We start from the raw sequence: 26,171 nt of genomic DNA on the forward strand, positions 1-26,171 counted from the left end.
CCTTTTTGACAACCGCACCAGAGCCCCTGGACATCTCAAGATTAAAGACTGAACAATAAGGGTGCCTGTGCGGCTCAGTCGGTTAAGTGTCCAACTTTGGCTCAGGTCATGATCTCACGGTTCATGAGTTTCAGCCCCACGTCAGGCTCTGTGCTGACAGCTCAGAGCCTGGAGCCTGCTTCAGAATCTGTGATTCCCTCTCTCTCTGCCCCTCCCTTGCTCACACTCTGTCTCTCAAAAATAAATAAAAATGTTAAAAAAAAAAAAAACAACTGAACCAGGACCTGATTCTCACCCTACACAAAAGTTAACTCAAAATGGATCACGGACTTACATGTAAAACTATAAACCTTTTAGGAAGAAAAGCTGAGGAGAACATGGTTGGGACCTAGGATATGGGATGGACCAAAAGTGTGATCCTTAAAAGAAAAAAATTGGTAAATGAGACTTTATCAGAATTGAAACCTTTGCCGTGTGAAAAGTGCTGTCAGAGGCTGAGACACAGGGACAAACTAAAGAACAGATTTTCAAACCGCAGGTCTGGCCGGGGCCAGGACCTATGCATATAGGGAACTCCCAAGTCACAGGAGTAAAACTCCCACCCCCACCCGGGACGAGGGTCACAAACGGGCAACCAGGAAGAAGAGGCACTTCACCAAGAGGACAGACACAGCCACGAGTGCAGGCAGGCCGGTCCGTGTCGCCAGCCGTGAGAAACGCACAGCAGAGCCACAGTGAGGCGCCCCCCATACCCCCAGAGTAGGCGTGTAAGGTATGCACACCACCGGGCACAGTGCGGGCGTGCGAGAGCCACGTCCTCATGCGCACCACTGGGCGCACAGGTGCAGGCGCTCTGGGGACACGTCAGCAGCTTCTCAGAAAGCTGAACATCAGCAACCATGACCCCCAACTGCACCCCTGAGCATTTACCTCAGGGAAATGATAGCTGTGTTCACATGGACAGTGGCACGTTTTATATGGTAGCAAAGTCCTGGAAACAGCCCAGGTGTCCTTCAACAGGAGGACGGTTAAACCGTGGCTGGTCCACGGCCCAGGACACTAACTACTCAGCGGGGACAAGAGCGAAGACGCAACACCTGCCTCCATCTCCAGGGAATTTAACAGACGGTGCTGCCTGAAAAGAGCCAGGAGGCCAAGTATGCGTGGCACCACTTCTAGAACATTCTTGACACGATAGCATATGGAAACAGGGAGATCAGAGGTTATCAGGGGTGCAGGATGGGGTGGAGGTTCAGGAGGGAGGGGTGAGGGGTATGGTTCGGGAGGGGTTGGGGGCTCAGGAGGGGGAGGGGTGGGAGGGAATAGGGTTCAGGAGGGGGTGGGGGTTCAGGAGTGGTTGGGGGCTCAGGAGGGGGAGGGATAGGACTTCAGAACGGAGCAGGCTGGGGCGGGGTGGGAGGGAAGTGTGTCTGTAAGAAGGGAACACGGGTCTGTGTTGGGACAGAATGTTCTGTGTGCTGAGTGTGTCAGTGTCAATGTCCACACTGCGATGCTGAGCATGATTTTGCAAGATGTGTCCTCTGGGGGAAGCTGGATTGAGGGCACGTGAGGTCTTGCTGGATTATTTCACAATGCACACAAATCTGCAACCACCCAGAATAGAAAGCTTGTTTGGCCAGCCTTCCTCAGCCCCTGAAGAAGTACGTCACAGACGACCATGCTCTCCATGCGCCCCCAACGGCGTGCTGTTCACAGGGGCTGGTGGGAAACCTCTCTGGTCCAAGTCGGGGAGGCTGGCTCCCTGTACCTGCCCAAGCTTGGCAGTGATCGCTAACTGAGCCAATCCCATGTTTTCTGAAACGTGACATTTCAGGACTGGTCGGTGGCAGGGGGTGGGCGGTGTCGGAACCTGCCCTTGCACACGGCCCTACAATAGCCTTAGCCGGGCTTGGTGCTGTTACTCGTTTCTCATGCCCTTGAGATCCCACCCCCCACCCACCCCTAGTCCTGACCAGAAGGCCCAGGGAAAATGTCGTTCCATGGTGAGGGTGAGGGCAGGCAGATGTGTCCGTGTCCTGACCCTGCAAAAATGACTGACCAGCGGGCTTCTGTGGAGCCCCAACGCTGACGATTAATGCCAGGACCACGCCTCCCTGTCCTGACCCTCGTGCCGCCCAGTATGGGCAGGATGGGGCCCTGGGCCAGCACACAGCAGGCGCAGACAAATGCACGCTGGTAAAGGAGCATATGCATGGCTCCTGGACACGTCCCTGGGGAACACAGAAGGAGGTGCATGCCGACGGGGTCTGGTAACCTGTTGTGCGCAATGGCTCACTCGCCACGCGTTCCAAGGTCTCGTCCCACCCAGTCTCACGGCTCCGTGTGGCGCTGCCGTCACCAGGGCAGCTCAGCGCGCAGCGGCTTCCTGTGATTGGAGCGCCAGGCGCCCCCACCGCGACCACTCACCTCTCGGAAGTCCTGCTCAAAGTGCCGGAGCTGCAGACACTGCTGGAGCTTCTGCTGGTGCTTTGCCCAGAACTCATCGAAGGCGGCCTCGGTCTCGTTCAGCTGGGCCAGGAGCCTGGGCAGGGGTGAGGCTCCGTCTGAGCGGATGCGAGGTGCAGGGCGCGGGTTCCATCTCCAGGGCTGCCCGGACCCTCGCCTTCTCTCTCAGGCCCTGGACACGGGACTCGCAGGCCAAATGTGCCAGAGGGGGAAGGGACTAGTGTGTTACAAGGTTGATGTGACAGTGCTCTGCGCTTCTCACATCTGACTTGGGTTCAGGACGAAGGGCACAGTGAGCTGCCACCATTCGCGGTCACGGCTCCCAGGCCAGAGCCATGCCACCCTGTGCGTGTTACCCTGTCAGCACTGGGGTTCACCCCAGCCTCCCCCACGTCCCCCGGGGCCTCCCACGTCCCCAGCATGGAGCACTGGCCTGGCGTGTGAACCTGGGCCTGGGTCAGCCTGTGGTGGCCTGGGTGTCACCAGCAAGCCGTTCAGAGGCTCTGCTCCTGTGCCTGCCTCCTCCCCAAATGAGGACCTGGCCTATGCATGGAGCTGCGGGCGTTCCGGGGCGCCATGCGGTGTTAGGGACGGCAAGTATCCACACAAAGGGGGCCCAGGGAGGACGTGCTCGCGGTCCCCTTCACAGGGAAGGCGAGAAGACCCGAGGCTCAAGTGGGGGGCGGGAGCTGGTGGGTCCCTTCCTCACGGGCACACCAGCGGGTGGGCAGGGCTGGGCAGGTGGGGAGGGGAGAGGCTCCATGAGGCTGGCAAGACCCTGTCACCACGGACTCCCTTGAATGTCTCCCAGCCTGCAGAAAAGTGCTGTTCGCTCTGAGAAATTTTCCTGCCCAGAACAGCCACTTTCTTCGGGATATGGAAGAAGAGCATTTCAGCGGTAAGGACCTGTGGCCCCCTTTCTTCCCATGAGGACGAGAGGATGGGGGTCACTGCCGCCTGTCACTCTGTCCCCAGTCCGTGGCCATGCCCTGCCCCCGGCTCGGGCCTCACCTCTGCACGGTGGTCTGATTGTCCAGCTGGTCCTGGCTCAGGCTCCGCCCCCCGCCCTTGGCCAGGGGCTCTCTGACGCTTTGCAGGAGGCTCTGTCCCTCGTCCAGGGCCGCCCTCATGTCCTCCTGCGGGGACAGCACAGGGCCTGGCACCCCACGCTCGCTCCCTTGTTCCCCTAGAGCCACTGAAGGACGGCAGGTGTTGGAAGACTCCCCCAACTGTGGCTGGGGCACAGCTAAGGCTACAGGTCGCTCGGGGTTGGCGGATGAGGTAAGAGATAGCAGGAAACCAGACCTCTGTGGGCCTGATCCCACAGTGTCCCCGCCGCCAGGAGCGAAAGAGAGGGCAGGCTTCTCGGGCTGGGGGCTGCCCCCAAGGACCACCAGTGAGAGGGTCACGGCCACCACTGACCCAGAGCCACACCCCACCCGGCACAGGCTCCCTGGGCACGGGGTCAGTACTGGAGCACGGACACTGCTTTGCGGGCTGCGGTCGCCCAAGGCGGCCCATGACCCGGCCTGCCGCCTGGGAACTGGGGGCAGAAGTCTTGCCTTGCTCGCGCTCATAAGCGGCAGACGCGCCTGGCGAGCGGCCCTGCAGCCCCGGCACCTCGGACGCCCAATCAGAGCGAGGCTGCGGCTCCTGGCTGCACTCAGGCTCCACGTCCCTCAGTCTGACCACGAGCCCGCTTTTAGAAAGGAGTGCGTTCAGTTCCCCTGGGAGCGCTCGCCAGGTCCCCTGCCCCAGGCATCTTGGGAGCGGCCTTGGCCTGTCTTGCCCAATGCCCACGGGGCTGCTTCCCCTTGGCGGCCTCGCACAGAAACCACACGTACCTTCGCTTTGTCCTTCTTCTCCGTGTGAGCGCAGAGCACCGAGCTTGTCGACTGGACGTCATTGGGCAGCTCCGTTTCGGCCAGCTCGGTCCCGAAGGACTGCAGCATCTGAGCAGTCTGTTTGACCATGAGGGCAAAGCTTTCGATCGCCTGGGGAAGAAGGAAAACGCCATCACCAAGCTGCACCGGGAGGCAGGTGTCTGGTGCAGGGGCTCGGGCGTCGTCAGAGAGGGCAGGACCACAGCAAGCCACAGTCACACCTAGACCAGACCCCGGGCCTGGTGGCTTCAGAAACGTACTGGACACTCTCTGCGTTCACTTTCATCAGCCAGAGTCCTTCTGCGCCCAGTCTCCCCTTGCCCAGTTAAGAGAGGCCTGAGGGCCACATCCGCCCCCACCCCTCGCAGGGCTGTTGTTTCTTGGTCTCTGAGCCCAGAGAAAGCCACTCCCGAACTTATTACTCATGTTATTTCTTTAGATGACTGCGGTCCACTGAGACCATCTCCTCATTCTTGGGGAACAGAAGTGAGGTTACTGGGAACACAGCTTTGGAAAAGGCAGCATCGTAGTGCAAAAGCTATTTGGCCGATTAACTCAGGGTTAAGGAGACCCACCGCCCGCAGCCAGCACCCGCGTGCGGGTGGCCCGGGACGACTCACCGTACGGTGACACAGCCACCTCGTGTGGCAGTAGTCCAGGGTCCCGCCCAGGTCCTCAGTCAGTTGGGACTTGTCGATGTAACCGTGTAACTCTGGCACTGAGCTCAGCATTATGACCTAGAGGAGGAAGAAAGCGGCCCCATGAAGAGACCACCCAGCAGACGGGGGAGAAAAGCTCTCCCGCTGTTCACTAATGGTGGCAGTGTGGACAGGAGGTGCTTGGCTTTGGACCTGGGCTTAAACCTCAGCTCTACCACTTCCAGGCTGGTTGGCGTCAGGCAAGTCACTTATTCTCTCTGTGCCTCAGTTTACTCCTTTGTGAAATGGGCCTGTGACGATGGGCCTCAGCAGGGAGGGGAGGTGTTGGAACCCTGACAGAGCTGGGCACACCACCCATGTCAGGCATCCGCCAGGGAGCTCGCGGTGGTCACTGAGCAGTGCTCTGACTTGAAAGAGGATGGTTTTGTCATTGTTCCCACCAAAGCCCAGCAAAGTCACTACAGACATCACCAGAGTCAGGGCCGTGCCCTTCCACGGGACACGTGGCTTCAGGGACCAAGGAAGCTCTTTGCACAGGGCTTGCTTTCATTGGTCTATTTCTCTTGTCCTTTCTGAGGACATTCTGTCCGTGAGTTTTGGGTAAAAATACAGCCTTTGCTTTGTAAGCTGTCAGCCAGATGCTGAGGTCCTACAAAATAGGTCCTGAGAGCTTCCGGCCAGATGGAGCCTGACGCCCCCTTGTGTGTTGTTGATTACTGAACGCCACACGTCTGCATAGAGACCTGTTGTTAATGAGGTTCACATGCCCAGTGGCTGGACATGGGTGTCACGCTCCCCTGGGGCTGAGAGGTGGCCGTCAGAGGAGACTGGGTCCTGGTGGGAGCACAGAGCATGTCTGGTGGTTTCAGTGCCAGGCCACTAACTTTCAGCCGGTGTCTCTGTGGTTTTGTCCCTAACCGTCGAGGAAATGGGCTGTCAGAAATGAAGGCGTTTCGGTGCTGCAAACACCGCGGGTGCATGGGTTTTCTCCAAGACCCGAAGCCCGGGGGTCAGGGTTGCAGCATGCGACTCACCCACAGGGCCAGGGGCGCCTCACTCATGGCCCCTGACCGGGCAGAGCACCCCCCCCCCCCGTGCACCGAGGAACAGGCAAAGGTGTCACGGACAACCATTGTCATGGGCGCTCAGGTCCTTGAAGGCAACCTGGTGGGCGTTGTTGAGGTGGTCTCAAGGCGAGGTCACAAGCTGGGAGCTTGTGTGCAAACTAATTCGTGGAAAACAAAGGCTTCCTGGGCGTTGTCTGGCAGCCTGCCCCGCACTGCTCCCACAGTGACTGTCGTGACGCGGGGTGCAAACAGGCTTCACGGGAAATAGGCTTCCTGGGTGCCCAGGTGGGAGGGGCTCTATGTGGCCTTTGTTTTCTTGAGGATGGGCGACTGGCGGCAGGGAGTGCCCTCCCTGAGGCTGTCTGTGCTGCTGGGGTGAGGACAAGAGGCAGGGGCCGCCCACTCCGCTGGCTGCTCAGGGTCCCCTCCGTGGGCTCGGGACACTCACACCCAGTCCCCGGGCCCCCGTCTGGTCTCTGGCACTGGCAGAGCCTGGCTGCTTCTCGCTAGGAGGCTGATGATGGCTCTCAGCCTGTTGGGCTCTCGTTCTTCGGCCTGACCCTCAGTAAGAATGTTCTAGACTTGTGGCTCTGACAAGCACCTGCACTTCCACAGGGATCACCTGAGGCACAGGGTGGATGTCAGCCCTGGGGAGCGCTAGGGAATGAAGGGGCAATGCCCAGCGGGGTTGCTGTGCGCTTGGGCACCTTAGCACCTGAAGAGTTTTGATCAGCTGCGTGGGCCAAGAACGTGGTCATGCTCCGTTCTGCCCACAGAGCCGCGGCAGGCCACTCACCGGCACCTTCATCTTAAAGTCATCTCTGTTGAATTTGAAAGCGAGGTCAGAGAGGGTCCTTTGGAAAAACCCCGCTGGGCGCAGGACAAGGACGAGCTGGAGGTTTGCCGGGAAGGACGCCTGCAAGAGAACAGAGAGGGCCGTGGGCAGACACACTGCTGGATGCGGGGTCCTTGCATGGCTGCAGTGGATGTGTGGTCCAGGCGGAAGGGCGCTCACTGAGGCTGCGTGGTTGCTGACGCTGGGCTGTTAGACACATCCCACGTCTTACCAGGAGAAAGTCACACCGCCTCTGCAGCTACGTCACGTTCATTATCAGCTATAAAGTCAAAAGCTTATTACACTAGTTACAGGCTGAAAGGTGTCCTGCCAAAGTCACGTGTTAAAGCCCAAACCCCAGTGCCTCAGGATGTGACTATATTTGGAGAAAAAGCCTTTACAGAAGTGAGCAAGTTTATGTGAGGTCATCAGTGTGGCCCCCAACCCAATATGCCTAGTCCTTATCGGAAGGAGACACTTGGGCACAGACACACAGGGAGATGCCGTGCCAACATGGAGGCCAAGACGGGGGATGTGTCCATAAGCCCAGGGGCCCCAGAGATCACCAGACACTGCCAGAAGCCGGGGACAGGGACAGGGTCTCCCACATGGCCCCAGGGAACCAACCTGTAAGCCCCTTCACCTCGGACCTCGGGTTCCAGACTGTGAGGACGCGAGTGGCTCTCTGTTGTTTCCAGCCCCTCAGTCTGTGGCACTTGTTATGAGAGCCCCAGGGAACTAAGATGCTTGTCAAAGAAAAACAAAGCCATATAGACACAAGCTGTGTTCCAAAACATACACGGGAGCTCGCGCCCTAGCGCACGCACCGCAGACAGGAGTCTCTTGGCTGCCAGCTCTGCCTATAAGGTGTGTGACCTCGGGTACACTGCTCACCTCCCTGTGCCTCTGTTTCCCCGTCTGTGAAACAGGGACAAAACAGTGCCTCCCCCAGTGCACACTCCTACTGCACTTAATGTGGTGCTCGCACAAAGCCTCAACAACGTGGTATGACACATATCACCGAAGCCTACTCCACATGCCAATACTTCCAGGTGCTGATGCCCAGGGAGCCCCCATTACTATAAGAAGCATTCTGAAGGAACTGAGTTTGATTTCTGGATAACTAGGCCCAGTGCAGCTAAAATACAATATACAGTAAGGAGCAGCACAGCCCAAGGCCCCACATCGTAGGGGCAGGAAGGGGCGCAGCAGGAGAGACGGCTGGCCCGGGTGTCCTGGCTGTGTATGCGCCCCTCTCTATATCTCCCGTGTGTCTCAGCCTGTTCACCTGTCCACCTGCTGATGGATGCTCAGGCTGCGGCCATACCCTGGGCCACGCTCTCGGGCCCAGACCGCTCTCAGCCTGGCCAGCGGAATCGAGCCTGAGATGAGGAGCCCATAGTGTAGCTGTCCCAGTGGGAGGGAGCCTGGCCTCCTCCTCCTGACCAAGCCCGTCCCGGAGTCTGGGAACACCGGGTCTGACAAAACTCTAGGAACAAAAGGTACCTGAGGGCCTCACTAGGGAACATAAAACACGTTCAGTCCTTGTGTGGTTCCAGTGGCTTTGAGAAGACGCATGGACCAGGGCTGTGGTTGTCTGAGGGTGGCCCCTCTCCTTTCACATGCACTGCCCTGGTTGGCCCACCCCACGCAGCCCTCAGACTCCACGGCCCTGTGGAGTGTCTGATCCAGAGGGTCTCACAGGGCCTGGAGCATCCCCGGAGAAGCTGGGGAGAACGGGATCAGGGATCCTGGGATAGCTTTACTCCCCACCCACAGGCCTCAGTGCCACCAGGTGCAAATAGCTGAATGTGGGGCCCTGGCCTCAGCCCCAAGGTCCCGAGGCTGGAACTGCACTGAAAGCCCTGAGCCTCTGATGCCAGACCTGATCTCTGTGTGAGAGCAAGAGAAGGGCTTGGACGAAGGTCTGGGCCTGCAGGCATCGGGCGGCCCAGGCCAGCACCTGTCAGTACCCATGACCGGTCAGTGCTCGGCACATGCCCAGGGCTCTCCTAGCCACCCCTTCCTCCTGTGCCCCAGCCGGGACACCCCCAGATTCTATCGCTGGCTTCCCTACTCCTCACCCCCCACTGCTGCCCTGAGCCGATTCCCCCCGGAAGTGCCACCGTGACCCTTCTACGAAGTCCACTGTGTCGTGACACATCCTGTGCAAACCTTCCAGAGACTTCCCCAACCCCGCAAACAAACCAGAGTCCAGAGCTGCCGCAGTGGCCTCCCTGACCTCGGCCCCACCCTGCTCATGGCCCCCCTCAGGGCCTAGCCTGTATACCTGTCCGTGCTTCCTGCTGGGACACCCGCCTGGCTCCCAAGGGCCTCAGTCCACAAGCAAGCTGCCTGCCCCCTGCCCTGCTTCAGGCTTGAGCCCTCAAGCACACAGTTTACATCCCTGCAACTCCACTTTCTGCTCTGGTCTCTGCACCCCACAAATCCCCACAGCCCAAGGCCACCGATGACCAGTGACCGTCCTCGGGTGGCCCTACCCCTGGCTGCCTGGAAGCCGTGTGAGCCGGTCCCACTGTGTGACACTGCCTGCGGGCCACAGCAAGCGCCTCACCTTCCCCCGTAGCTCCTCTTCCACTTTTGGCCGCTGGCACGTGGGAACTACCTGTCACTGGGGACCCCAGGTTGTGTCTCTGGCGGGGGGCCCCTGAGCCTCTGCAAGGGCCCCGCTGTCTCCGGCGCCCACGCTCAGCCATCTGTGGCCTCCGGGTGGGCCTCTGCACCGCCCCCGGGGACAGGTGCCTGCTAAGCAGTGTGGCGTGTGGGCAGGGAGGTGCTGAGAGCCATGTCTGGCACCACCCACAGCCTCCACATTCAGCTTCGTTCAGGGGGTTGGGGGGGGAGGCCTCGTGTGGCCCGCGCCCATCTGCTGTCCCGTTCTGTGCCAGGCACCCACGGCGCGGCCCAGAGGGGAGTGGTGGAGGCAGCCCCCAAGCAGGGCGCCAGGTCCCCACTGTCTCGGTGGCACTCATGCGGGTCGGCTCCTCTGAGAAGAACAGAAATGACTCAGAGGAACGACACCGAAGGTGGGAGCCCATGGGCAGGTTCTGGGTCACCTGTGACGAGAGGGCTGCTCGAACCTGTCACTGGCCTCTGGGAAACTGGCTGCCACTATTTAAGGAAAAAGCTCCTTAAAAGTCTCCCTGCAGAGATGACAGTGAGCCATCTTTTCTAAATTTCAAGATGGTTTTCATCACCCTCATTTCTCCTCCAGGCACATAGATCCCGCTGCTGAAGGCGGAAAACACTCCCTCCCCTGCCTCCTCTCTGTTTTGGTCCCCGATTCTTCAACACGGAAGCGGTCACGTGAGAAGGCGTTAAATGACCTACACAAACACATACTTTGACCACAAAGAGCAGTAATTAAACCTTCTCTGGGTTGGAACCAACTCTCTGAACTGAGAGCTGGGGAAATACCAACATGAAAGTCATATTTTAAAAACAGAGGTAACAGGGGGCACCTGGGTGGCTCAGTCGGTTGAGCGTCCGGCTTCGGCTCAGGTCATGATCACGCAATTCGTGAGTTCGAGCCCCATGTCGGGCTCTGTGCTGACAGCTCCGAGCCTGGAGCCTGCTTCAGATTCTGTGTCTCCCTCTCTCTCTGCCCCTCTCTGCCCCTCCCCCGCTTGTGCTCTGTCTCTCTCTCAAAAATATACATAAAGCAAAACAGAAGTAACTAGATAGAGGATTGGGGATGAGGGCTACAAAATAACATCTTTTTGTAACTTAGTAATCCAGTGACCATAAAAGGGTTGTAGTAGGTTTCTAAGACACTGAAACAAAATTGTTTATTTTCTGGGGCTGACCCTGGCTGACTTAGCGACATGCAGTGTGATGGCCACACAAATGTCATCTGGAGACAGAGAGTTAAGTGGTTTCTGGATCAACGTTCCTAGAGACGCGTGTGCATCTACATGCACAGCTGACGCCGACCCATACACTGGAATGTCCGGAATCCTGGTGCTCTGGGGAACACTGTTTGAAACCTGTCTCCAGTTCAAGGAACTCTCTGAAGGTGTGCTCAGTTGTCTGGCCCGCGTTACACAGTTAATCCATAAAATGGAGCAGCTCAGCCTGACCGACTCCGTCTGCCTGGCAATGGCAGAAACCAAGCACAGGTGTGTGTACTGATAACCCCAGAGCACAACTCGGGGAGGCTGGCAGCGAGCACAGGCCTCTTGCTGCCAGGCTGCTCCTATGAGGTCTGGACGCAGGGGCTCCAGACAGGGGTAGCGAAGGCCACCCCTTCGGTAGGTGTTGGGGACACTTGCGAACATCATGCAAGAATAGACGTTTCAATGAAAAATATGTAGGAAGGGCCAAACTTGAAGGAAGGACACTTGTCCACACGTCCTTCCAGAACACTCTGCGTGGACTTGTCCCCACCCCCAGGACCCACCCACTGGTGTGCCAGGCTGATGACCCCCAGCTGCCCTGCCCTGGGCTACCTGCTTTCTCCCCCTGCGGTGCGGCGAGAACGGGCCCAGCCCTGTTCCCTCCGGCCTCCGCGGGTTCCGTGCCCTGTGAGCTCCTCTCAGCTGCGGAAATATGTGGGACACACGAAGGCTGGTTCAGAGACAGCTGGCCATGCCGTGGTCAGTGCTGCACCTCCCAATGGCCCACTCTGTTCCTGATCCCTGGGTGAGGTTGCAGCCTGGACATGCCTCCGCCTGCTAACCTTCCCTTCACCCCTGCACCCCCCGACCTCCCGCCTCTGCTTACACCCCAAGGGGCATGCTCATCGTCCTCTCCCTGCTGAACAGCTCCTCCTCCCCTTCTCTTGTCCAGTGTCACCTCCACCAGGAAGCCCTCCTGGGGCTCACACTGCTTTGTCTTCACCATCAGTGCTCAGCACCTTGTGCTTAGACTCCAGGAAGTGGCACAAGGCAGGAACTCACTACCTTGTTTAATGCAGTATTATTTTGCCATGTGTGGCATATTTACTGGATGCCCTAAAGACCCTGCATCGCCGGATATGTCGCCTTGCACCCTGTCTGCATGCACGGATGACAACGGCCTCCCGGCAAGAACCACATTCCTGCCCCGTGCAGACTAAGAATGCCTAGAGCCGGAACCTTCTTCAGCAGCGTGCTCTACAGTATAGACGGAGCTTGAACTGGGCTAGCTCAAAACGTAAACCCGTACACTGTTATAAATACCCAAATGCTCACACACACTCTCACACACACGTGGTCTAGGACAGGTGGGCTAATGTGTGAAACGGAATCCTAGCTCAGGTAGTTCTCAAAAGGTTTGTTCATCCAAGGACGGTGCAAACTTTGAACCAATGTATCCTCATTCTATGTCTCCTTGTTTCCACCTTTGTCCACCAGCTGTGACCACGACATGACAGCCCACTGGCTGTGACCACGACTGTGACAGGCCACTGGCTGTGACCACATGACAGGCCACTGGCTATGACCACAACATGACAGGCCACAGGCTGTGACCACGACGTGACAGGCAAGCGCCCATTGCCCCCAACACCTCAGAGCTGACGCAGACACAGAACGTCTGATTTTGGGGACTCTGGGTTTTGTCTCCCTGTGTTCTATTTCAAGCCAAGCTGAAGGCATCCAACAAGGAGAAAGAACACCTCACAACAGGGGGGCTCTGCTCACGAGCTGCCCACATGGTGGTGGGAACAGCCGCATTACAGCATGTTACGTAAGTGCCGTGTCTCACTCGGGTGGCCAGACACATTTGGAGATGGAGCCTCGGTGCCACCAGCTTGCTTTCATCGCACCTGCGGCAGCTGGTGGCCCAGGTGCCCTGGGGACCGTCCACAGTACAGGGCAGGGGAACACACCCTCTCCAGGGCGCTGGCCTGGCTTCCCCAAAGCCCCCGGGTGGAGCACAAGCCAGCCGCAGCTGGTGGTGCAGGTTCACAGCACCGGGCGTTGGCACTGGTGTGCCTGCTCTGTCTCCTGCCTCCTGTCCCCACGGCAGAGCCACGGTGGTCACACCCCACACCCTGGCTTGGAAATGGCACACGCACAAGAAAGGAAATGGGGCCTGCCTCACAGCCTCCTGACCTCCCCGCAGGATGGGTCGGCACCGCCTCGGGCCCCCCTGGGTGTTGGCCACCTCTGGTCATATCCCGCATCACGGCATTCTGTCAACTGTCAGCACCCCACTTGGCTGATACTTCCAGCTCATTCCCTGCCGATACCCCCAACACCCAAAGCCTCATACAGCGGCGGGAGCACGGTAGAGTCCCAGGACACGTGCTAAGTACACGCACAGCATGGTTGGCCCTATATGATCAATGCATTCTTAGATCAGAAAGAATTGAAGCTACCGAGAATTCTTGGTGATTCTGCTGGGAAAATGTTAACTTCGACAATTTCTAAACCACCACGGGGGAACCCCAAGACTTCTAGGAAGAAGGATACTTCAAAAACCTGTATTTTTATTACGTACGAATCTGTGCAAACATTAAAACTCAAACAGCAACTTTTCGGTTATGATTTCACAAAACAAAGTTTTAAAGGTGAGTCAGCATGTTTTAGAAGTCCACCTGGTCACAAAGCCAATGATAAAGGAAACCGTGATTGCCCTTGGCAGGTGGAGAGCTCTGTCCCCACCTCCCCCCAACACAGGTAGGTCCTCCCGGACCACACGGATGGCCCGCAGGGCACATTTGCAGGTACTTCAGTTCTTAAAAATAATTTATCTATTTCTTCAAAACTATCCTGTGTCTGGGGACTCTCCTGTTTCTAGCCAGGAGCGACTGATGGCTGTGAGAGATATTTACGGCCAACCTGTCTCGCCCGGGCCTGGCCGGGTGCCTGCCACATGCAGATGGGCTGCACTTTGAGGAACCTGTGATGTGCTGTGATGAGTAGTGGTGTCTTCCAGAGCGGGAGACCATGTGGACCACGGCACTGCGGGGATGCAGGGAGGCGGGGACGCAGGGAGGAGAAAGATGAGCAGAGGCTACCTGCCGTGCAGGGGCGAGGCCTTCCAGGGAGCAGCGTGTGTGCAGAGGGGCAGAAGGGCAGTTCCCAGCATAGGGGAGACACCCGTGACCATCACGGCAAAGAGGCTGACTTGTGCACTTGCCACATGGTGACATGCCTGAGCGGGAGTCAGATCCATGGTAGATAAATGTAAAAAAACTGGAGAGATTATTTCGATTGGAAAAATGTTATTACAACAGTGTTACCTTCTTTTTTTAAACGTTTATTTATTTTTGAAAGAGAGAGAGAGAGAGCACATGAGCAGGGGAGGGGCAGAGAGGGAGGGGGGAGAGAGAGAGAGAGAGAGAGAGAGACAGAGAGACAGAATCTGAAGCAGGCTCCAGGCTCTAAGCTGTCAGCATAGAGCCCAGCTTGGGGTTTAAACTCATGAACCTCAAGAGGATGACATGAGCTGAAGTCAGATGCTCAACTGACTGAGCCCCCCAGGCGCCCCAACAGTCTTATAAACAATGACATACTTGACTAGTTACGTCTTGACATTCGACCCAGGACGGACTTACTGACTTAAGAAATTTGTCTTAAGTCTACTGTGCATCTGTCCCACTGGTTCTTACAATTTAATTCTTAATTTAGCCTGCCATGTGACATCACATGCAAATGTATTTTTAAATTTAAAATAATGAAATGGACATGCTGGCTATTTACTGCTGACGGCATATCAAAAGTACTCGTAGGCCTCACGGGATCTTAAAGGAAAGCTGATTCTATAACAAGGGACAGGGAACAGGAGGTGTACCAAGCGGTGTAGGGAGATACTTTCTCAGAAAGACAAGGGGCGCCCCCCGCGGCCCAGGGACAGGTTTGCAGAATGATGGCAAGTGTAGCAATCGAGCAGGTGCAAGCCTTAGGTGCTGTTTCCATGGACGATGAGCCATCTTGGGGGGAGGGACTGGCTCTTCACCCCACCCAGAGCCATGGCACAGTGGCCTCTCAGAGGCCCGGAGGCAAAGATGGTTTGAACACAAGACCCAGAGCGAGAGTTTAAGAGAATTTCATTCCATTGGGGGTTGGGCTCTTAAGAGTCGTCCCAGCCGGCGATCCAGCCGCGGGTGCTCTGGTCTCCCTGCTGCCGTAAGTCCCTGGGCTGCCGGGCGTGAGGGCAGGCGAAGCGCTCCACTCGGAGCTCGTGGGTAGGCCCCTTCCCTCTTGTATTACTGCAGGCTGAAAACAGCCACAGCCACGACCACGGAGCTGCCGTCCTTCCGCGTGTAAGGTGGCAGTGGCCAGATGCAGGGGTGGGCTCCAGGAAGGCCCAGGCATCTCATTTAGCAGGAAAACTAAGGGATGAGTATGGCCCTTTTGAAAAGTAGAAAGTCAATTTGAAAGGGGCGTTCAATACAATTTCAAACCTGTAGCCTGAAGATTCCCTTCTATCCTGGCCGTCCCATAGCTCAGGGCCTTGTGCTGCATGTAAGAGTGAAGACGCATTGGGGCACCTGGGGGGCTCAGTTGGTTAAGCATCCAACTTTGGCTCAGGTCATGATCTCGTGGTCTGTGGGTCCGAGCCCCGCGTTGGGCTCTGTGCTGACAGCTCAGAGCCTGGAGCCTGCTTTGGATCCTGTGTCTCCCTCTCTCTCTGTCTCTCCCCTGCTCACATTCTCTCTCTCTCTCTCTCTCTCTCTCTCTCTCAAAAACAAGTAAGTATTAAAAAGAATGAAGACACATTAGGGGTGTCTGAGGGAGCTCAGTGGGTTGAGCATCTAGCTCTTGATTTCAGCTCAGGTCATGATCCCAGGGTCATGGGATTGAGTCCTGAGTCAGGCTCCAGGCTGAGTGTGGAGCCTGCTTGGGATTCTCTCTCCCTCCCCCTCCCTCCCCCCTCTCTCTGCCCCTCCCCTTCTAGTGCTCTCAATCTCTCTCTCTGCCAAAAAAAAAAAAAAAAAAAAGAACGAAGACACATTAAATCCTCAGCATCCCACATAGTCCACAGTCAGAAACAGACTGGTGGAACTGTTTTTAAATGATCACAGGCCCCCTAAGAGTGAAGTCATTTGAGAACACACACACACACACACACACACACACACACACACACACATGTGCACCTGCTCCAACAAGTCAAACAGACCAAGGGGTCATGGGTCCCTAGTGCTCCCTGGCCCTGCTGCAGGCAGCCTGGCTGGAGCACCGCACGGCACGGGCCAGCAGCATGCAAACCACCACCAGGCAGATGGACAGGTAGGAAAGAGAGACAGTGCTATCACCCGGCGGTCACCCGGCCCAGGGGACGAGCAGAGGAGGGTGTCACAACCCGGGCACCGACACTTACGGCTATTCGCAGGACCGACGCCTTCACTGACGTCCATTTGTCCTGCCTTCTGTCTATGACCAGGATGAACCCAATGCCAGCATCTTGCAAGCTGAAACAAGGAGGAGAGAGATCTACAATTAGTGTGCACAGGCCACAGGCTTTTGTGAATTCTCTGGGCAAACCTTACAATCAGATGGCTCCTCCCAGAATTCCTGTGCCATTTCTGTGCTGCACGGTAAGCTGTGGGCCAAGTCAGCATCCGCACACCATAGAACGCGGCATTTCCAGGAGCCCTGTCCAGGCAGCTTCTAGAACCTGCTCTTGTCTGGAGACGGGCAGGTACTTCCTGTGTGCCGCTCATTCCCAGCCCAGCCCAGGCCACTGCACAGGGCAGAGACACTGGCAGACACCTCCCCCCCCTTTCCAAAGACTTCTCTTCCAGCATAAGAGCCAATGGTTCTCCTTTCCCGGTTGACCAGCTGGCTAAGCCCTCCTAAACAAGTGCTGTGACCCGTACGTCAGGTTAGTCCTGGCATCTGAGGCCACCGTGTGTGTCTACGTTATAAAGTCCTTCTGCACGGCATTGCTGTGCTTCTGGGACAAGACCCTCGAGGTGTCCACAGGCTCACAAGCATCTGCTGGGAGCAGGAGACAAGAAATGGCCCCTTGCAGCAGCAGCATCTGTGATAAAGATGACACTGAGACACTGTGCAACGACAGCCCCATCCTGCCCTCTGAGCTCAGCGCAGGAACCTGAGTCACAGCGTCCAACGGGGAGGCCCGCTTCCGCCGGGGAACTTCACGCCCAAGCCGCTTGTGCAGCTGTGGCCGCCAGCCAATCCACACGGAGGGAAGAGGGTGCTGACTTGACGCTGAATCGCAAGTCCGTGAACAGAGGCAAGGAGGTCACTTTTGGGTCTTGGAGGAAATCAGAATTACACGGAGCACACGCAGACGGTGCTGTCTGGAAGTGCTCTGCTGGCTGGGCCATGACGCCCACGCGTCCCTCTTACACCCAATGGGGGTCATGGTGACGCACAGAATGCATGCGCAGGGGTGCTGCTGGCTCTGTGTCCTCACCCACACCCGCCCGTTTATAGCAATCTGCACAGACGCCAGCTTTCGTTCAGAGCAGCCTTTGTGCCATGGAGACGAGAGCCCCTGTGTGCCCGCACAGTGAGAGACCCGTGACGGTGTTTCTGAGCGGCACGGGGCGCCCCCAATGGCACTGTTTCTGAGCTGGTTTAGTTCTCTTGCCGGGAAGGTTTGTCACTTGAGCCTCAGTGCCAGGGGCCTGGGCTCCCCACACACTCCAGCCAGCGTGCCTGGTGTAGGCTGGGCAGCCCAGTGAGGCAGCTGTGGGGACAGAAGCCCTGGTCCCAGGCTGAGTCCCAAGCTGTGTCCAGGGCCGGCTGCGGGGGCCCAGAGCTCTGTACCGTCGTGGGCACGCACTCTCTCTGCATGGCCCCAAGCAGGTGTTGGCTTGTGTTGGCCTAGCCCTTAGTCAGTGGGAGGCAGTCCCAATTCTGTCCCGGGGGAGCCGGGCCCACGGCCGGGACGGGAGGAAACGGTGTCTCGGGAATGATGGAGCTCTATCCATGCCACGTGCTCTGCTGAGACTCCCCCTCCCGACAAGCCACACACCCTCCTTCAACGTTCCGACACCAGCCTCTCCACGAGGTCCACCTGCGATCCTCCGAAGCCCTGAGCTCAGACTACTTCCTGGGCTCTTTCTGACGTGGAGGAGAACGGAGGGCCCAGCGACACTTGTCCACACTGTGCATGCCACCAGCCACTGGCAGATCCATGCCATTTTCCAGGAGGGGCAGGAGGCGGGAGAGGGCTCCAGGCCCCCCTCAAGGCCCCACGAATCATCTCCCTTCCCTCCCTCCCAACATGGGCACCAAAACAGTGTCCCCTGCTGGGAGGGTTCAATGGGGGTGTTTCTGTAAACCCACCCAGTGCCTGGAAAACATGGACGTCACACTGCCTTGTTCCCGAGAGCACCAGGGCCCGACTCAGGGTCTCCCCTTCTCCCTGAAATGGGGCTTTGATCCCGGTGGGGTCATCCTGTCAACCACGATGGGTAGGTTCCCTGCACCATTCCACATCAGCCCTCAGATGCCACTGGTTTGAGCTTCTGAACCCGGAGCATTCTCTCCTGTGGCCCAAACATACCCCATTCCTGATGCAGAGCCCACTGTGCTGGCCACACGGTGACCCCAATGCCCTCAGCGGTGTGTTCGCGATTATGCAAATACACAGGCACAGGCAGGGCCAGTGCGCTGGCCACCCAAGGCAGGGTGGCCCCAATGCCTCCCCAGTGTCCCTTCCACACTGTCATGGTTGTGATGGGAGACCAGCATTACAAGCAGGCATTGATAAGACTACAACAAAAAACAGCTCAGGTTAAAAAAATGAAATTACGATTGGACGTGAAACGTCGAAGGAACCGTACATCGACCGGAACACTGCTCTGCGCTCATCGTGCTGCAGCCACCATGTGCTCAGCCACTGGCCCCCTTCTCCCTGGCCAGGCTGGGACCCGCTTTCTGGGGGGAGGATTTCTTGTGCTTTGGGGCTGCCATGGGCAGATCCCTGTCCTTTACTCCTCACGGCAGCCCCATGAGGTAGGGACCGCAACCTCTCCAGCCCAGAGAGGAGGAAAGCAGGCACAGAGAGACTGGATCGCTTGCCCAGCCTCACACAGCACAACGCGGAGTGGGTGAGCCCCGTGGTCTGGCTCTGGGTGCTCCCAGGCACCTGCAGGCTGCCTCCCAGGCACCTGCAGGCTGCCTCCCAGGCCAAGTCTGCCCCATAGGAGGAAGCAGACGCTCCCACCCGTCTCGTTCCCAGGCTGCCTCCTACACGGGGCCCCTGCACCACACCCAGGTGTAGGGGGGGCGTGCTGAGGGAAACTGGACCCCAGAAGCAGACAGTGAGGCTACCCACAGGCCAGGACCCGGCCGGGGGCCCAGGAGCCCCCTCTTGCACACCTGTTTTTGTCCACCACCACATCAGTGAACACTGGCCCACAGGTGCACAGACTTAGGGAGCAGAAGCACCCTCAGGACGTGGAGACCTTTCTGGCCTCCACCGTGCCCACACAACTGCTGCCCGGGGCTGCCCTAGCAGCCGAGGCCAGCAGGGTCCTGTAGCTCCACCCCCGCTTTGAGAAGGAGGGTCTGGCTGTGCCCACCCAGGAAAGGACTGAGTGGAGCCCTGCTTCTGGCCCTCACCCACAGGTCTCTGACCTCACAGGCCCGGGGGACAGGGCGGGTCATGCTTGGATCGCTGAGAAGCCACCCTTGGGCTGGTGGCACTGAAGGTGGTGGTGGTGGGAGAAGCAGAGTGCATAGTCTGAGGCTGGCAGCCACACAGAAGTGTCCCCATTACAGGGCACACACGGCCAGGCAGATGCGCAGGCACTGGTCTCCAACCCCGGAACAGCTGGCTCGCAGGGGCCGCCCTGGCCAGCTGCCTGGCAGCTGAGTGAGGCAGATGATCTCACTTTTGGCGCAGTCACAGAGCTCGTGTAAACTCTTGTTTCTGGGATTCAGCCACTCACTGGTGCCCTCTCCAACACCTGGGTGGCCCCTGCAGGCAGCTTCGCCATGCGGGTGCAAGCTCTCCATCACTGGCGGGAGTGGGAGCAGCCCGAGAACAGTCTAGAGGCAAGGGTGAGGTCGCTGTCATTGTCCCGATCCCGGCCAAGCCCCATCTTGTTCCCGGCCCCTGCAGGGACTCGCCTGTTTACAGCAGTTGGTCACAGAGCAGGGGCAGGTGCAGACACACAGAGAAACCAGGATTACAGGTGGGGGACAATGGAGGGGCAGGGCTGGCGCCTCCCTAGGACACAACCTGCCGTTTCCCAAAGTGCCCTGTGCACAGGAGACCCCCGAGCTGGTTCAAATGTGGATTCGGGCTCCGGAGGCGTCAGTGAGGCCCCCTTTCTCACGAGCTCCCAAAAGCTGCCCCTGGTCCAGGGCCACACCTGTGGGCAGGTCCTGCAGACGCACCCTGCGCACTTTCTGTGACCGTGGAGGCCACCTCGGGCCTGGGTCTCTGTCCTGGGAGAGCCCTGAGGAGGGTCTGACCCGGGCTTGGTCGGGGTCAGCAGGGAAGGGAGGATGAGGGAGGGAGGGAGAGCCGGGCATCAGCTGACCCCAGGCTCACAGGTGACGTCAGCGGGAGGAAGCCTCTGGATGCAGCTGGGAGGGGGCGATGAGAGTGATGTGGGCGGGAGGGGGTGCGCACTGGTGCCATGTGTGGGAGAGGGCATTGGGAAGAGGTCCCGGGGCACCAGAAGGATAGGGCCGCTTCATGTCTGAGACAGCTAGAGGGGCACCCCTCCCACCCCTCCCATCCCCGTCTCCTCTGCTCCTTCCCCCCCAACTCGCCCCCTGCCCCCCCTTTCCAGACCCCCGCCAGGACCCTGGACCCACCCCTTACCTGGTCCCCCCACCTCCCACAGCCCTCCCTACCCCACTGGGTACCCCTCTTCCTGCCCCTGGTCCCCCTCTCCAGCCCCATCCCCTTCTTCTGGGTGGCTTCCACAGGGCGGCAGGGCTCTCGGGACACAGCTCAGGGAGGGCAGGTCCCCAGGGCAGCCTGTGACCCGCGCTGACCACACGTGTGTTTGGGGCGCATGGGGCGCCTTTATCAGAACGCGCTCTGCCCACTGGCGCCCTCTTGTGGCCAGAGGTGAATGCTGCCTGCGACCCAGGCAGGACTCCCAAGTTCAGGGGCTGCCACGCGCAGGTTCCAGGGACTCGTCACTCCCTCTCATCTGCGGCCATGGCCACGGCCATGGTCACGGGGTCCCAGCCGGCACAGGGACTGGGAGGTCTGAGGGGCTCAGAGCATGGGAACCAAGCGGGGGGCTTCTCTCTCCAAACCCAGGTGATGGGAGGGTCTTGAGGAAGCCCCTGCTCCGGGCCAACGCCTATCTGTCTTCCCTGGAGCTCAGTCCCGATTTTCAACCACAGGAGGGAGCAGAGGGTTCATGGGAGGCCATGCCCCGCCCTGCTGGGCACTCTGCCCCTTCTGGGAGAGACCCCCCTCCCCCCACGCTGCCCCCAGCAGGAGCATCCCCCGAGAGGGGCTGACCTGGTCCTTTTGGGCACTGTGTCCCCTCTGGGAGAGTACCCCCCACCTCTGTCCCCAGTAGGAGCGTTGCCTGACGGGGTGACCCAATGAGACTCCTCTCTCTGAGGGCTCTCCGGGGAAACAGACGGTATTAAACCATCAGCTACAGAGAAGCTGTGGGCTCACCTCTCTGCCTTTCTTTTAAATTGGGAATTAGTGACCCCACTGATTTGGAAGGGCTGGGACGGTGCTCCTGGGCCGAGTGAGGACCGGAGTGTCTACTTCCCCTGCTGACATGTGCCAGTGCCTCGCCTTCCCCGGGGTCACTGCCCCGATCCCATGCCCACTCTCAAGCATCATTCACCGCCCTCCACCAGCCCTACCAGCTTTCAGTCTTCTCTCTACCAGCAGCGAAACTGTCTCAATTGTGATTACGAACCCCTTTAAAGAGGGGCGCCTGGGTGGCTCGGTCGGTTAAACGCCCAACTCTTGATTTCAGCTCAAGTCACAATCACACAGTTCGTGTGATTGATTGAGCCCCAAGTCAGACTCCTTGCTGACGGCACTGAGCCTGCTTGGGATTCTCTCTTCCTCTCTCTCTGCCCCTCCCCTGCTCACACATGTGCCTCTCTCTCTCTCTCTCTCTCTCTAAATAAACAAACACATTTTTTTAAAGAATTAAAGAAGTTATACTTTGTCACTATTGCCACTGAAAGATTGCATATACAGATGGTCACTGGCCAGGTGTCTGATCCTGACTCGTGACCTGCAGCAAGCAGCCTGGGAAACCAGCCCACAGTGCCAGCCACAGCCCAGCCGGCTGCGCCATCTTCGAGAGGCAAGGAAGGTGAGCAAGGTGGGCCCTGTCTCCAGCAACGGTCCACGATGCCAACGCCCCACCCCCACCCCCGGGCAATCTGCCCCTGAGGACGGGACAGCTTCCCCAACTGTTGTCCTGCTTCTAACCTGGGACCAACCAGAGAAAGCCCCGTGTGCTTCCCTAACCCATCCCTGGACCTGCTTCTGGTTAGCTGCCCCGGTGTCCTGGGCCAGCACCTTCCCCAGCGCGCCCCCGCCCCCCAGCTCTCCTGGGCCAGTACCTCCCCCAAGCCTCCCCCCCAGCTGTCCTGGGCCAGCACCTCCCCCAGGCCCCCCCCCCCCAGCTGTCCTGGGCCAGCACCTCCCCCAGGCCCTCCCCCAGCCCCCGCTGAGCTGTCCTGGGCCAGCACCTCCCCCAGCGCCCCCCTAGCTGTCCTGGGCCAGCATCTCCCCCAGGCCCCCTCCAGCTGTCCTGGGCCAGCATCTCCCCCAGGCCCCCTCCAGCTGTCCTGGGCCAGCACCTCCCCCAGCCCCCCCCCCCCAGCTGTCCTGGGCCAGTACCTCCTCCAGGCCTCCCCCTGCCGAGCTGTCCTGGGCCAGCACCTCCCCCAGGCCCCCCCCCCCCCCCCGAGCTGTCCTGGGCCAGCATCTCCCCCAGCAACCCCCCCAGCTGTCCTGGGCCAGCACCTCCCCCAGGCCCGCCCCCCCAGCTGTCCTGGGCCAGCACCTTCCCCAGGGTCCCTGCCCCCAGCCACCTCCTTTCTACCCTGAGCTCTCCCTGCCCCACCCACCTGAGTCTCTGCCACACTCACGTGGCAGTGGCCTGGTGGATGCCCTGCTACAGCGAGCTCTGAGTCAGCAGCCCCTGCTGTTCTCACGTGGTGGCCTCACTTACGTGCCCCCCTCTACGCCAGAAGAACGGATGTGTATGTACTAAATGATGCCTCCAATATGGGGGGGGGGGGCTGTTTCATCTGGGGCTCCAGGCTTGGGTGCCTAGGGGTGGGCACCGGGCATGCAGCTCCCCATGCCTGGTGCAGGTGTGGCCTCCCCACCTTGGGGCGGAGAGCCCCTGAGCTCCCTGAGTGTTGCCCCGGCCCTGTACCCGTGTGTCTGCTGGGGGTGCACCAGCTGCTCCCTAGGGCAGGACCCTGGGGCCTGTGGGTCCCAACTGCTAGGTCAGGTCCATGTCTGGGAGCGAGGTTTTCTGGAGTGCAAACCATCACAGGTCACAGCAGGCCAGGGAACCTCACGTGGTGTAATGTCCACGGAAGGAAAGAAGGTACAGCGTTTAGGAGCCAAAACAGGCAGACAGGGCATTTCTGTGCACCCACAGCTCCTGCGTGGCCTGGGGCTCACGGCCTGCAGCTGGAGGGCGGTGAGGAGGGCCCTTTCGGAGCAAAGGGCCCGTGGCTATGCCTTGCCAGCGTCAGGGCGGAGTGCCAGGGCTGGGGTGGATGGGCCCCGTGTAGGAGGCAGCCACAGGCTGGCACCCTTCCCAGCCCTCCCTGGTCTGTGGTGGGATGGCCTGTCAGGCGGAGCCTGTCCCTGTGCTGCAGGGGCCCCGGGTCCCTGAGGGCTGGGCTGGCCCAGGGGGCTGACCGGTGGCTGGCTGGGGGTGGGGCAGCAGGTACCCAGTGGCCAGCAGGAGCCACCCCCTCCCCAGGCCCCCTGGACCCCGCAGCACTGCCTTGTTGCCTTGTCACCCCGCATCTGACACTGGTCTATGCAAGTTAGCAGATGTGAATAAGGCCCTGTCTTCCTTTGTGAGGGACACAGGTTGAAATGTCATGGGCAGCCTTCCCTGCCCCTGTGACCCAGCTGCCCAGGTTGTCCTGAGCTCTCCATCCGAACCTTTCTTTCCTCGCTCTTTCTTCTCTCTTCTCGTGATTCGAACGTTTGTCCAAATACCATTTCTGTGATGTGTTTCTCTAGCACTGGTCAGTTTGTCATTCCACAAAGCAAAACACTGAATAAAACCTCCAAGTGCTTCTTAAAAACTCCCACACACGGTAACCCATCTGTTCTTAGAGTCGCTCCGGATCCTGTCAGGGCTGCTGAGGCGCAGGGGCGCACGACATGGGCTGCAGGAGTGCGGGCGTTGCCCAGGGGCCCTTTGCTACAAAGCAGTGACATCGCCTCTCCTTCACAACCAAAGGAACAGCCCATTAAAAAAAACAAAAAGAAACACACAGGAATTTCTCTGAAGAGCCTGAAATCTTGCATTTTTGTGTTCCTTATATTCAAGCTTTTCCCCTTTGCAATTTTTTTTTTTTTGACAAAAACAAACACAGAAAACCGAAGTCGTGACATCTTGGGGAATCACTGTGAGTGCGCCTGGAATCTGTGCTTGTGGCTATAGGACCAAGAACACGCAGGGATAACCAAGGCCTCGACCCGCCTGGTTTCTACGAGCCTACAGGGGGCACGCACGAGGAAGCCTGACTTCTAGCCTCGTTCAGAAACAGTTCTCTACACCCACCGATAAACAGATCAATGCAGCATGGTCCATCCAGACAGAGGGGCGCTGTCTGTTACCTGCCTGGAAAGGGAGGAGACTGTGATGCAGGCTGCACCACAGTGAACCTGGGGGACCTCGTGCTGGGGAAGACGAGCCAGACGCAGGATACATACTGTGTGATCCTCTCCTGGGGGGCTCCTAGAGCGTCAGACCCCTGGTGTTGGACATCGGGGAATGAGAAGGTTCTGGAGACGTGTTGCACAATGGGTACGTATTTAGTACTACTGACCTGCCTGTGCACTTAGGGATGGTAAAGATGGTTCATTATACGTTATGAATATTTTACCAAATTTTTTTCAAATGCTATTAAACCCCCAATAAACCACATAAATCCTTTAAACACATTAAAAAAAAAAGATGCACACTGTTAGCCAGTTCTTTGCAATCAGGGAGTGAACTGCTCCCCAGGGGTGTAAAGCCACCCCCTTGGGACCCATGCAGAGAACCTTCCGGAATCTCATGACCTGCCTTGGGCTCATGCTGCAGACCTCGGTCACCGGGGTCCAGGACCTGGCCTGACTCCTGTGTCCTGACTCTCTGCTCCCAGCCCAGAGCCTCCCCGTGTCAGCCTCAGGCATCTCCTCTCCAGCTGGGGGCTGAAATTCTAGTTCACAGGCTCCTGGGCACTGTGTGTCCCCTACACCACCTCCCCCTGTGAGGGGCAGACACGCTGGCAGGGAGCAGCCTGGGCTCCATGACAGCCGTGAAGGAATGGCCTCCCAACCCCAGACCCACACCTCAGTGTGCTTCCCTCATAGCAGAATGTCATTATTTCCAAGTAAGGGCAGAGCTGTGGTCTCTCCTCTTGGGCATGGCATCAGGATAATAATCTCTTGGCCTTTCTCTGTGAATAAGGACAGAGCCGCTGCTGTCCTGACCCCACCACCATGGCCCGTGTGCTCCAACAGGCGGACCGGTCCACACCCGAGTGCCCACATGGCCACACGTGAACTGAAATATGGGGGGGGAGCCCAACCAACTACTGAACTTTCCCATTTACTTCCTTTTAATTTTTCAGTTTAAATGGCCACACGTGGCTAGCAGCTATCACACCGGATGGCAGTGACAGAGAAAGGTCATTACAACAAAGAAGAGGGCTCCAGGGGACAGGCAGTCTCTGGCTCCCGCCAGGAGTGCGTGGCCAGGAACACGAAGAAACAGGGCCCATGCGGAGGAGGCCAGCATGGCGGACAGTGGTCACTGGGCTCCCAGAGCTTCAGACCATGTAGGACGATGGGCTGAGCAAAGTCATGGACAGCAAACGCCCTTTACTTGCTAATCACATGGCCTGGGGGGAGGACCTCTCGACAAGGCGGCGACTGAGCAGTGTGACAAATCCATCACCCTCAAGGCAGTCCCCCTCAGAACACGCAACCCAGCTACACCAGGAGCAAAGCTACTCATCATAGGGGAACCCAAGGGGGATGGAGAGCCGACAACATTGTGCTCGGCTCGGTAGGCTTGACCCGTCTACACAACAGGGTGTGATGCAGCTGTGACAGCGCAGGCTCAGAGGGGCCGCCCGGAAGGATGTGGGTGACAGGCTGCTGGATGGGAGCTGGTGGACTGGTGAGTCTG

General features: G+C 58.6%; 1 protein-coding gene across 14 annotated transcripts in view; it reads right to left on the minus strand.

Moving 5' to 3' along the window:
• The window catches only part of MCF2L (MCF.2 cell line derived transforming sequence like), a 133,621-nt gene that overhangs the window by 19,731 nt on the left and 87,719 nt on the right, over positions 1-26,171 (minus strand). For all 14 annotated transcript variants that reach the window (XM_078452857.2, XM_060636645.3, XM_060636640.3 and 11 more), the window contains 6 exons: positions 16,184-16,274; positions 6,872-6,991; positions 4,970-5,086; positions 4,311-4,460; positions 3,478-3,602; positions 2,428-2,542 (listed from right to left, as the gene is read on the minus strand). In XM_078452857.2, coding sequence (XP_078308983.2) covers positions 2,428-2,542; positions 3,478-3,602; positions 4,311-4,460; positions 4,970-5,086; positions 6,872-6,991; positions 16,184-16,274 — 718 coding nt within the window. The remainder of the gene's footprint in view (positions 1-2,427; positions 2,543-3,477; positions 3,603-4,310; positions 4,461-4,969; positions 5,087-6,871; positions 6,992-16,183; positions 16,275-26,171) is intronic.

The sequence above is a fragment of the Panthera onca genome, chromosome A1 (genome assembly GCF_046562875.1).
Source record: "Panthera onca isolate mPanOnc1 chromosome A1, mPanOnc1 haplotype 2, whole genome shotgun sequence".
NCBI lineage: Eukaryota > Metazoa > Chordata > Mammalia > Carnivora > Felidae > Panthera > Panthera onca.